The sequence below is a fragment of the Cyphomyrmex costatus genome, unplaced genomic scaffold, assembly GCF_001594065.2.
Source record: "Cyphomyrmex costatus isolate MS0001 unplaced genomic scaffold, Ccosl1.0 scaffold216, whole genome shotgun sequence".
Taxonomy (NCBI): domain Eukaryota; kingdom Metazoa; phylum Arthropoda; class Insecta; order Hymenoptera; family Formicidae; genus Cyphomyrmex; species Cyphomyrmex costatus.
The window spans coordinates 160,245-172,611 of NW_017276214.1; the positions used below are offsets into that span (position 1 = coordinate 160,245).

General features: G+C 39.0%; 1 protein-coding gene across 1 annotated transcript in view; it reads left to right on the forward strand.

Moving 5' to 3' along the window:
- The window catches only part of gro (TLE family member transcriptional corepressor groucho), a 47,511-nt gene that overhangs the window by 9,448 nt on the left and 25,696 nt on the right, over positions 1 to 12,367 (forward strand). Inside the window, 6 exon segments of the mRNA XM_018539490.1 lie at positions 2,142 to 2,186; positions 10,984 to 11,046; positions 11,125 to 11,130; positions 11,132 to 11,212; positions 11,389 to 11,421; positions 12,259 to 12,364. Of these exon segments, the coding sequence (XP_018394992.1) occupies positions 2,142 to 2,186; positions 10,984 to 11,046; positions 11,125 to 11,130; positions 11,132 to 11,212; positions 11,389 to 11,421; positions 12,259 to 12,364 (334 nt within the window).

Sequence of the window (12,367 nt, forward strand, 5' to 3'; positions counted from 1 at the left end):
GAGAGAGAGAGAGAGAGAGAGAGAGAGAGAGAGAGAGAGAGAGGAGGAAAAGGGATGAAACGAGGAAAAATGTCGAGAGAGCGACAAATGAGGTCGTCCAATCATTCTATCAAAGGCTCGCTACTAAAAGATCCATATCGAGTAATCGGAGGGGGCGAAATTATCGGTACAACTCCTATTATTGGGTACCCAGGCACGTGAAAATAGAAAATGAGAGACCGACAGATGAGATCGATATCCACAGAACACACACACATACTTTCTCTCTCTGCCATCACATTGGGAGTTTTCTCGTTATTTGATTACCGACTTACGTCGATATCTTGCCTCCGGCCATCCAAGTCAAACTTCACAATGAGCGCAGAGCATCCGCGACGCGAGCAAGCGCTGACAAATCGCGTGACAGATTGCAAAGCGAGCTTTCCTACTTCACGCATGGTCACGCAAAAGTGAAGCAAAGGGATCGAGGATGAAAAGGTAGTGCACGAGGAGGAGTGATAAAGAATTGAGAAAAACAGAGAGTGAACAATAGAGAAGGCTCTTATTGTACGTGCTAGTCCGACGGATAAATTATGATCGCTCTTTACCTATAGCGTGGCAGTAATCACGACGCGCACTTTTTTCGTTGGCTACGTGGAGAGCTTCGAGGAAATGTATTATCGAGTCTCTGTGCTTGTCGCGCGATACGATCGCCAAGTTGAATCAACGTGCACCGCCGCGTAGGACAAAGCGCGCGCCGGGATCGTTGGGCAAAGGAGGAAGGCTCCGCGCGTGCCTTGCTCCAAGTTCGCCAGGCGTAGTTATCGACTGCATTATTAAGTCGGTATATTTCCGTGGCCGATGTTATCGATCTTCGAGCCTGAGTATCTCCCAGCCTGGCCTGACGTGTGTATTGCACTTTGCCTCCCTCTGTCTCTCCCGTTCTCTCTCTCTCTCTTTCCTATCTATCTCTATCTCTCTATCTCTATCTTTCTCTATCTTTCTCTATCTTTCTCTCGGCAAACCGCCTCCCTCGAAGCCATTCGTTTCTGAACGAGAGCGGCTAAAGGCGGACACGCGCGCGGCGCTAAGCGACAGCCACTAGCCAATTTACGATCGCGCAAGCGCATCTACCGAACTGCATCCTACGTTCGGATGCAGTTTACTGAGACGCATGTACGCGCTGAATCGAACGGCTACTACTACTGCGGGCCCCTTTTGGTCTTGCCATCGTCCACAGAAATTCGCCCACGAGAATACCAACGGCGTGAGAAGATCGTGCCGGCCGAACCATCGATCGCTCCGAGCGATTTGATACGTCTCGAGAATTCCGCACTTCGACGTATGTTCTATTTTAAATTAGAAAAAAATGCAACCCTAAAAAAAAAGCTTTTAGCATTAAAATTATATCTCCTTAAGGGGGAGTGCAGAAATCAAGTGTCAAACGTAATCATGAAATTCGAGAAGATACAACAATTGTGAGAAAATATTCCGCTTGTACCAACGAGAAGTACCAACAAAACGAACACATGAATCGGAATTCCGATTGTCGGAATTCTGACTACAATGTTTTGACAGATTTAAATATAAGTGTCTGTTTTGTACCTTTCTGGTTAAATCTACAGAGATTCCAATTAATACAATAACACTTCCTTTACTTCTATTACGAACGTAACTTTTTTTCTGTATTTACTTTAATCTCAATATTAATTGTAACTTTGTAAACCTCACTCTCTGCGAATAATGCATTTCTGAACGAATGTTTCATAGTCAAATTACAGCTGGCCAATTTATGATCATGCTCGCATGCATACAAATCTATAGTGTCAAATTTAACTTAATGTAAGTGGTTACAATTACATCGTTATTTTATATTAAAACAATGGTTATATTTGATACTATACAGTATCAAATTTAACTATTGTTAATAAAGTAATGATGATTCAGTAGGAGCAACAGCGACTTAAGTTAAATTTGACAGTATAGATTTCACAGTATGGTTCTATGATTGTGAACTTTGATTGAAATGCAACGATTTTTCATATTATATTTCTTTCGTATTTAAATCGTGTTTGCCATTTAATAAAAATTTAACTGTATAGTATTTTATATCTGAAAGTTATTTTATGCAAACTGAAAGATACATTTTTTTTTTGTTACAGTATTATGAGATGTCGTATGGCCTCAACGTTGAAATGCACAAACAGGTAAGTTTTCCATTTCTTTTTAAAGTAATGATTAATCCTTTTGATCCATCGATTTAAGGTCGCAATCAGTGTTACCGTTCGGTAATTAAAAATTAACTAAATTAAACTAGATAAATTAGTATTACATGAAGAATTGCTGGCTAAAATATTTAAAATAGATAGTAATCCCTCTTTGAATATATTCTTAGAATGTATTCCATGTAATTGTAGTTATTCTTCAAACACATTGCGTACAATTAGATCGTAACATTGAGTAATGTGATCTTTAATTAGCGTAACGCAAAGTTAATCAAGATCACGTTTAACTCGGATGTTAATTGTAAGTATCCGAGTGGCCCTTCGTTAATTGAGCCCGGGGTCAGTGAATCGTTGGAATCGGCTGCGGTAGCAAATGAGGGGTGCGAGTGGCTCGCGCGTTTAGGCCGGGAAATCGTGTAATTTCTGCTAATCAGGGGAAACTGCGGCGGAGCAGTCCCCTCTGTCAGCAATTTTCTTAAAAGCGACTACGGTATAGCCCCTCATCGCCACGCGGTCATGCTCGAAAGTGGGGCGCTTCCGAACTCCAAACAACCCTCCCGTCGTCCCAGTACAACGAGCTGATATTCATTAGCATTAGCGGCCGATCATTTCTCACCCTCGTACCTCGAGGCGGCGCTTAATGGGCCAAGGCGCGGGGGACTACGTTCTCTCGGGTAGTTATAGGGTGTAACACGGCGCCAGAATCACCGCGGAATTGTTTCCGGCGAATAATGCACGAGAAATCAGAACCTCTCTTAAAGACACAAAAAAATAAACGGCGCTACTTTAAGCGATTCTCGCAGATCTCGCGACCCGAACTACGAGAGTTATCTTTTAAAATTAGAATAAGGTCATCGAACTTGATTTATTAATAACGAACATTGCAAACGTTTATGTGTCATCTCAAATTCGATTAACTAAGAGTATTACTTAATTAAATGGCTTATCTTGGAAAGATAATGTATCGAATAATTAAATAAAACTTGACTCCATCTTTTACGTAGATAATGTATAAACTTACTAAATTGTATATATTGAAGAATCTGAAAATACATTCTTCGATATACGTCACTTTTTCTCTCGTCAATGATAAAACTTCTAAAGTATGAAAAATTATCGGCTTTTTAATTAACTGTGATAATATCGCGCCGATGTCATGCGCGATAAAACTTCTGAAAGACACCCGTTTCGCGTAATTTGTAAATTTGTCGGGTCGGGTAATAATATACGCCAGATGTTAAAATAAAAATCGAAAAAGTAAGACCACTCGAGATCGCTGGAAAATCAAGTCAGGACACCGCGACTGCACAAATTGCAGCGGAGATAATGTAACACAGCGAACTCGCTTCTCTGACGCTAATTGGAAGAGAAATGAAAAGTTATCGGTTCTTGGCGGCTCTCTAATTAACCGTGATAATATCGCGCCGATGCCATGCGCTCGTGAACGCGCGATTAAATCTCTTTTGCCAGCTTATTCACATTAATTGCTATCTTCCAAGCGTATTAGACGATGATTTTGCGATGCACAAAATGGGTAAGTGTGATATCGTGAAAGAAATCAACTTGATAGAGATTTTTGAAATTTTGTTATCGTTTAGAGAAGTACGTTTTACTATTTATTGACGTTCCGTTTTTTTTTTATCTGCTATCAACGACCTAATGAGTTTACCCCAAAAATGCATTTATTACTCCCGGGGATGCCGCACGTCGCGTCAGTCTCAAAATCCTCCCTCGCTTGGCAAAAAAATAAATAAATCAAGTTCCCTTTAGTCAATCCCCGCCACTTAGCAGGCTTTCGCGTCGCGGTTTTCTCGCTCCTTTTCAATTTGAACCCCCGAATGAAAACAATCTTCCCCTACAAGGTTAGAACCTTCTGTATCTCTGCCTCGCTCTTTTTCCCGTTTCGCCACCCCTTTCGTTTTTACCCTTTTCGCTCTCCCTCGCTCCTCGTGCGGCTCTCTGCCTCCGTTCCTCTCGCGTTCCCTTTCTCTGCCTTTGATTTTCCGTCGCATTTTGCCCACACTGTGTGTTCCTCTCTATAAGCCTCCCCTCGCTCGTCGCTCCCAGAATGCTAGCCATCCCTCGCATCTGCGACCCTCGTATCTCCTGCCACAGCTCGAAGTCGACATTTGCCTCTCACCCACCCTACCGCAGCCACCACTTTACCACTCTCTACTCGACTAACTCGAATTTGTTGGCGATGTCCTAGTTCTTGTAGGTACGATTACTTCTCTCGCTTCATCCGTTTCCTCATCCCCAATAGCAGTCTTGAGTTTTCTCCCTTCGGTCAGCCTTACTCACGAACATTGGCTTGCTCGTTCGATTTAATTGCATGATATAGTTTGCGACCAATCGCTCGTCGGGATATTCGTCTCTTTTGACTCCCACGGTGACGAAACGAAGTTTTTCACGACACTTTCGAAGTTCCTCGCCTTCGACGTTACTCTACGTGAATACCGCTTATTATGAAGAATCTTGGAAAGATTTAGTAGAAAAATTATTGTGTTTATTAAACAATATAATATATAAGAGTATAAGGCCTCCTTTTGAACTAAAAGTTAAGGTATCAAGTTACTATAATTTATTATTATGAAGGGATGTCGGCGTCGTCTGTTTTACCGAGAAAAATACCATTTTTGTTAATTACTAATTACTTCATATTAACTTGATAGAATTAAACTGTTTTTTCCACGATTAAAATACACATACTAATGTAATATATTTTGGCTCCGGCTCTAATATATTTTGTGTTTAAAGCAGAGAAAATCAAGAAATAACAAATTTCCTTATCCATTTTTATCTCAATATAGCAGCGATCAATGCTGTCAAGTTATTAAAACATTATTGACTTCGTGGAAAGATTATGACATGATGTTTGAAAGACATCTTAATGTCTTCATGACGTTTCATGTTTGCATTCTGAACATATCGTTCTCTGGGGGAGTTTCACAGTCTGTAATTTAAACTTTCAGTTCGTGGCGATGTATAACATGACGTTAAACGGTAAAAATCGAAGTAAATTCTTTGTCGCCGTGCGGAAGTGGTTTGGAAAGATTTATAAATCGTTAAAAAATAGGAAATATTTAATCAAAATTATGCCTTTTTAAATTTTGATATTAATACGATATCGTTCGTTAATATGTAATAAAGCTTTTTTGTCAGTCGTTCTATTGGATTCTTGCGTCCATCGAATTTCATCGTATACGAGTTTCTCCGGAAAACGAGATTTGCGGCGATAGAGAAAAATGGGCGGCTCGCAAAAAGCGGCCGCGACTACGCAAAAGAAAAGCGCGGAAGAGAAAGGGTGGAATAAACTGGGCGAATCAGAGCGATGGCGAGGACGAGACAGGAGAGCTAAAAACTCATCGCGACGCGACTGGTCGCGCGCGTTACGTTCTCGCCCTATTCATCCATCGAGTCGTACGTACATACGTACATACATTCGGTTGCCGGCATATCTGTCCGATAACGCTTATCGCTTAATTGAAAGGGACGTCCTTCGGTGCGACGGCCGCCTGCTCGTTGCTCCGCTCGATTAAGCTGCGATCCACGGTAATATGTCGTGGATACATTACGCGCACGCGATCACGAAATGGGTCATTACCGAGTCTTGGAAAGCCGAGGAAATTAGAATTAACCACGAAATCCCAAGGAAATGAGGTAACAAATTAAGTTGCATTCGTTTTGATATTTTAAATATCACATCATTAGTTCACATCGAGCCACGCGCGGGCGAGTTTAATTAAAAACTTGTCGCGCAAGAGGATTATAAGGTCCGGTTACACAATTCGCGATTAACTCTTTAACCGAGGTTTAACTTACTCTTCATCAAAGAGATGAGGGTGAATCTGAACCTCTCGGTTAAAGAGTTGACCGCGAATTGTGAAACCAAACTTAAGAAGAGAAGAGGAATTCTTATTCTGATTTATACCCGTAACATAAGTATAATTGTGGACATTTTTGATTCCATCAACTGTTCTGTATATTAAAATTATGTCCGAGTAAAGAATCGCGTGGATGGCAATAACTTTTGCGTTATCCTAGAAGAATGAAACCGCGCTGAGAAGTTATTACGAATCACATCGTCTCTATAAGATAGGAATCCTTCGAGCGGAAATATCGAATTGAAGACGGCGTTCTTACGAAAAAGCGCGTTTCTCTATGGAAGAATATTGCCGCGGCGTTGTTGTTGGCGTTGTTCGTCAATACAAGAGTAACTACCATTTCCCCATCGCGGGTTCGCTCGGCGTCCGATAAAAAATGTGCAGGCTGACCAATTGCGTATAACTCACCCTGCCTTTCCAGTTCTTCCTACCTTCATGCATATATACGTCTATCTATCCGGGCTCTCTGTCTTCTGCTCTCTCTCTCTCCCTCTGGTCATCTCTCCCTCTCACCTTCGTTCTTTATCCTTTTTTTTGAATTCTCTTACTCCGTCCCTCTTTCAGTACGCGACCCCTCTCGCTCCGTCTCCCACGGGCTCTCTTTCGGCGGTTGGGGGTCGCTTTTCCAGGGTTCTCTCGTTCGTACACACGTGTTAGCGTGCGAACGCGCGAGCGGATGGACGAGCAAGCGCGCGAGCGAGTGGACGAGAGAAAAAGAGAGAAAGAGGGCGAGGGTGGTGAGAAAGAGAACGTGCGTATACACACTCGCACTCGCAATCGCACTCGCTTGCGCTTGCTCGCACGAACACCTATGCCGCGCGCGCATACACCCTCCTAGGGGTCGTGTATTCGAGTTCTTTTATTTTGCCCTGTGGAGGTAGCAGAGGGTTGAGTCGAGCGAGAGCGGAGAGAGCGCGAGGGCTGGGGGCGATGACATCGATTTTTTACCCGTTGCTAATCTCAATGTTACCTCCACCTCTTTCTCCTCCTCCTCCTCCTCCTCCTGATCTACCTCCACATCCACCACGTTTTCCTCCACCTCCCGTTCGGTCATCTCTATCCCCTTCCTCCCCATCCCGCCCCGTCAACTCACTTCGTTCTCCCTGCTGCCGCCCCCCGTCCAGCCTGCACCTCGGCCATCCGTTTTGCGGGAAAACGTGCATGTGCATCGGGCACATTCGAGAAGGAATAACCATTTTTTCGTGCCGGACAACACTCGCTCCGCGTCGCCCGCGTCCTGCAAATTCTCCTCGTCTCCCGACCGCCGCCTCCGACTACCTCCCGCAATCCCCGACACTATCCCTCGCATCCTCTGTCCATTTTTTCGTCGAACCTTTTTTCGTCGCCCGCCCTTCTTCTACACCCACCTAACCATCCCAGTTCGTTCCCTCCCGTCCCCTTTGCCACCTACTGTCGAACAGGGCGAAATCGAACTGACGTGGACGCGGCAGTTTTCCATCTTTCTATTCCCCGTGGGGGCGATGACATTTTTTTCGGTCTCTCAACTTTTAGATCTACGCGGCCGGCTCGGCTCCTCTGACGTGAAAATATCGCTGGAGCGATATCGGCGCGGCATTTCTATCGATACAAACTCGCTACTAAATACTTGTAACGTACGATTCTACCCTCGCCAATTCACCGTCACGAGTCGTTGAGATTGAGTAAAATAATTCCATCGATTAAAAAATATATAACTATATATACAGTGATTTCCGATATATCAACCCTTAATTCACACGATTGGGTCATTCATGTTCTGCACATTTCTTTTCTTTGAAATACTAAGATTTGACTGGTTTTCTTTTGTTTTAAATACACAACTTTATAAATACTCTCTAAAGATGTAAAGTATATGTAAAAATTACTTAATGACTTTCATATACTAGTAAAAGTAATGACTAATTAACCTACAATTTATCGTGTGAGTAACTGTAATAAAGGATTGAAATATTATCGTATCAAAGATTTTCGTACATTTACAGTACACACACGATGATTTTTCCGGTCTTTTATTACACACGATGGGTCGATTATTCGTGTCTCGGATATACTTCACACTTTTAGAAAGTATTTATATAAGGTTGTATTTTAAAAAGAAATTCTATATAAATGCACTGAGAGAACAACTTTTTTAATCTCAAAGAAATATTTCCTTGCTCGTATTAAAAAAAAATGATTTTTTTAGATCAATGAAAATTTCTTTAAAATTAAGATATATATTTTTTTTTAATCTTCTTTTTTTAAAGTAAAAACACTATATCTTAATTTCAAAGAAATTTTCAAAATTTTTGATCTAGAGAAATTATTTTTTTTTTTTTGAACGAGCAAAGAAAATATGTCTTTGAAATTAAGATATTTTTTGTTCAGTGTGTTATAACTACAACACAAAGTAAATCGAGACGTTTTGGTGTCTAAAAGACGTCTTAAATACTCGTATGTCTTATGTCTCAATTTTGGACTTTATATCTGGATATAATTGTGCGCCTAATTTTTTGAAGAAAAGAAATGCACAGAACACGAATAATCCAATCGTGTGTACTAAGAGTTAATTTAATTATTTGAAAAGACAGAAATTTATTTGCAATTACCATACGTGTAATCAGACGTGATAAATAGGCGACAAAATACAAATATTTCTTTCGTGTTCCGATTATGTGAAAGTCACGTGACGATCATGAGCTTAATCGCGATCCGATTCGATCGACGCACATTAATGAGTAGCCACCCCGCTGTACGAGGGTGAACCGACGAGTTATGTGCACGAATGTTCGTCGAGCACTCGTCATGCGACATGTGATTACCGCGATGTAGCCCCCGCAATGCCGTGACACGTGTGTCCTGTTATATACACACAATTCGTATCGCACTCCCCATACAACCGGCTTCGATTTCTCAATTAAATCCCGAATTATTCAGAACATAACTATAACGTTAAACCTATACACGTGACATTACATTTCGAGTAAACTTTCGATGTGTTACTTGTGCAATTGAAGGACTGGATTCTATAACGGGATAGACGATTTCGATGGATGGATTTCGCGGGATATGTCCGTTGAGCTAATTTTAGACATCGCTCTAATTTCGATTTTGATTCTTGCAGAGAATTTTATAGAGCATCTTTTTGTGCATCTTAAAATTTATAACCTTTTGTCCTCAAGTCATAAACGGAAGAAATAATTGTAAATGAAAAAATTTCGATGCATTTTTTTACGTTTGATTTGTCTCTTTGAAACTTTCACAGAATAAACTTTAACATATTTCTCGAAATGACATATAAATAGTTTTTGAAATATTTTACAGTCTAATGCAATTTTTTCGAAATGTTTCTTTCGAATTCGTAGTTTTATTTATTTGATCACAAAAGTTGTCCTTTTCAAATTGTCATCTTTTACGGGAAATCCACGTGTATCCTGTTATAACGGAGCCCCTCAATTTTACAAATGGATCGGTCATTTTGAAAACGACATGTACCGTTCTTTAATTTTTGGAAATGGAGATAACTGACGGAATGTTTTATAAAAGCGCGCATTTATGGCACGTATCAAAAGAAATTACGTATCTGTCATCTAGGAATTACTCTCTTTGAAAGCAGCATTCAATAAAATTTAGTGCACTTTGTTTTCTCTTGAAAATCGCGATATTCTTTATTCACGTTTTATTTTACTTTCGACAAGTGACCAGTATCTGAATAGTTAGCTTGTTTGAAAACACATTTGATTAAATTGCTTACGAATTTAATTTGTGATATTACTATAATAGTCAGTTGGCTTGCATTTCGAGACCGAAAATAATTTCAGCATGCAGTTTAAAAAAGACTACATACTGTATATGTAGTATATATATTCACACAGAATTATTTCAGCACTATACACTATATGTAGATCTAGCTTCATCGTTTAAGGTCCTTATTTTTTAAACATTTATTCGATTATTCGTCGTATATTTGCGGATCAATATTAGATAATATCTCTATATTATCTATATATAGTGATAATGTAAGAATTAGTTATCAGTGCTGAAACTCCAGTTTTTGTTTGCAAAATAAAAACAGTACGTGTGACGTAGACATACAAAGTAACAAAGTAATTATAACAAGAATTGTTATAGTTACTTTATTATTATATTATTCATATCATCAAAACAATAAAAAGTGATTAACAAATAATTTATTTAGTATATTTTTTCAATATTATTATTATAATAAAATATAATAAGATAGAGGAGAAAGTCATCGAGATACTGATATAGGTCTTCTAAAGTGACACCCCCTTATTCCTCAGAAACTAACCTTTGCACTTTATTAATACTAATAGAAACGTGATCTATGTAGTTAATTAAAAAAATACAAACTCATGATTTATATATTTGTGGCTTATTTCTATATCAAATCAGCTAAAAACAAATTCTACGAATCCGAGAAGAAAATTTTTAGAATATTCTTTTGCAAATTGCGTAATTTAAATAATAGTAACTGTATTATTGATTATATTATGTCATTTTAAATGCTTAAATTCATAAATTAATTTTCTTTATAGAATAGGATATCTTTATCCTATAGAATAGGAATATAGGCTTCACACTGTCTATTATGTCAGTTTTGGAACTCATTTTGTCAGACCCCCATTTTCGCTTATCTTACGGAAAACTTAAATATTGTAAAATTACAAACCGTATTATAAAAACTGCTTGTACTATCTGATAGAAGACACTTTTTAGTTTGTACTTGTGTTTTTGAAATTATATTTTTACTCTTAGTTTAAGAAATATTGTCTAAAAACGAAGTAGTATTGTCGGTATCGGTGACCTTCCTCTACAAAATATAATTTAAAAATATCTGATATATACATCTGAGGATACTTTTAAAGTATTTTATCCATTACTGTGTGTTGCAGACGGAAATTGCGAAGAGGCTGAACGCGATAATCGGGCAAGTGCTTCCGTTCCTGGCGCAAGAGGTGAGTCTTTGACTTTCTGTTTGGCACGCGTGCCGTGCGATCTCACAATCGAGTGTGACGACGACGCGATAATGATAGCATGGCATTGCAGCATCAGCAGCAGGTGGCCAATGCCGTGGAGAGGGCGAAGCAAGTCACCATGTCCGAACTGAATGCTATTATCGGGGTAAGTAGTCGCTCACCATCAACTTCCTACGTCATCGGCTCTAATGAGATAGATCGTAAAAATGTATTCAGATAAAATTCTTTATAAGTTCGTGTGCTATATCGGCGAATTTAACCTTATGATTGAATAATTGTTATTTGAGTGCAACTTGACACGTTTATTTTTCATTCTTGCAGCAGCAACAGCAGCAAGGTCTCCAACAATTATTGGTGAGCATTTTATATCATATTTAATACATAAAATATATCATAGTTTAAATTTAAATTTTTGTGTATTTATTGGATGATAATTTTTGGAATCATTTTGTAATGAGATTCATCTTAAAGTAACATATGTTGCGACATTTTGCTGATAAAAAATGTTATAAAAAATTACGCGTTGTTAAGAATAAGAAAAACAGTTTGATACGTTGATTGCGCGGATTACGTGATTAATTTTACGAGAATCTAATTAGAGATTCTACATATAATACATAACAGTTAGTTATCAAAGGAACAATGGTAACCCAATTTCTCGAGTCAAATAATATTTTATTGTTTTTGACTTTCATATGTGTCAAATTATAAATTAATTTCTATGGTTGAATTGCTTAGTTTCAAACAACATATGTATTAACGTATGATAAATAATAAATTTAATAAATTTTAATCAAATTACTACATTTCTTGATTCTTTTGTTCTAGTTAGATTTACCAGACTATGAATAGGAGCAATGACGATCCAGAAATGATTAAAAATAATTCAAATTGGGTGTAATATAACATAAAGACAGGATACATTGCGATAGTAAAGAAACAGAAATTTTAAACACACTTTTTCTGTTTAATCTATCGATAATATTGTAACTTCCTAAATATTATCTGAAATATTGGATAGTGTTGATTGGTATTATAGCGCCGATTTTACGGTGGTTTACGCGGTTAATCGACGAAAAATGAACGAAGAATAAGAGATCGTAAAGCGCGTGCGATGCAAGAAAGAGAAACTAGAAGAGAAAAGGAATGAGTGGTACGCTATTACAAATGCTTTTTATCTTGATATCGCAGCAACAGATCCATGCGCAGCAACTGCCTCATGGCGCGGTGGTCGGCGGTCTTCCGCCGGGCGGTCTGCTGGGCTTCGCAGGTGCGGCCGCGGCGGCCGCAGCCGCGGGTG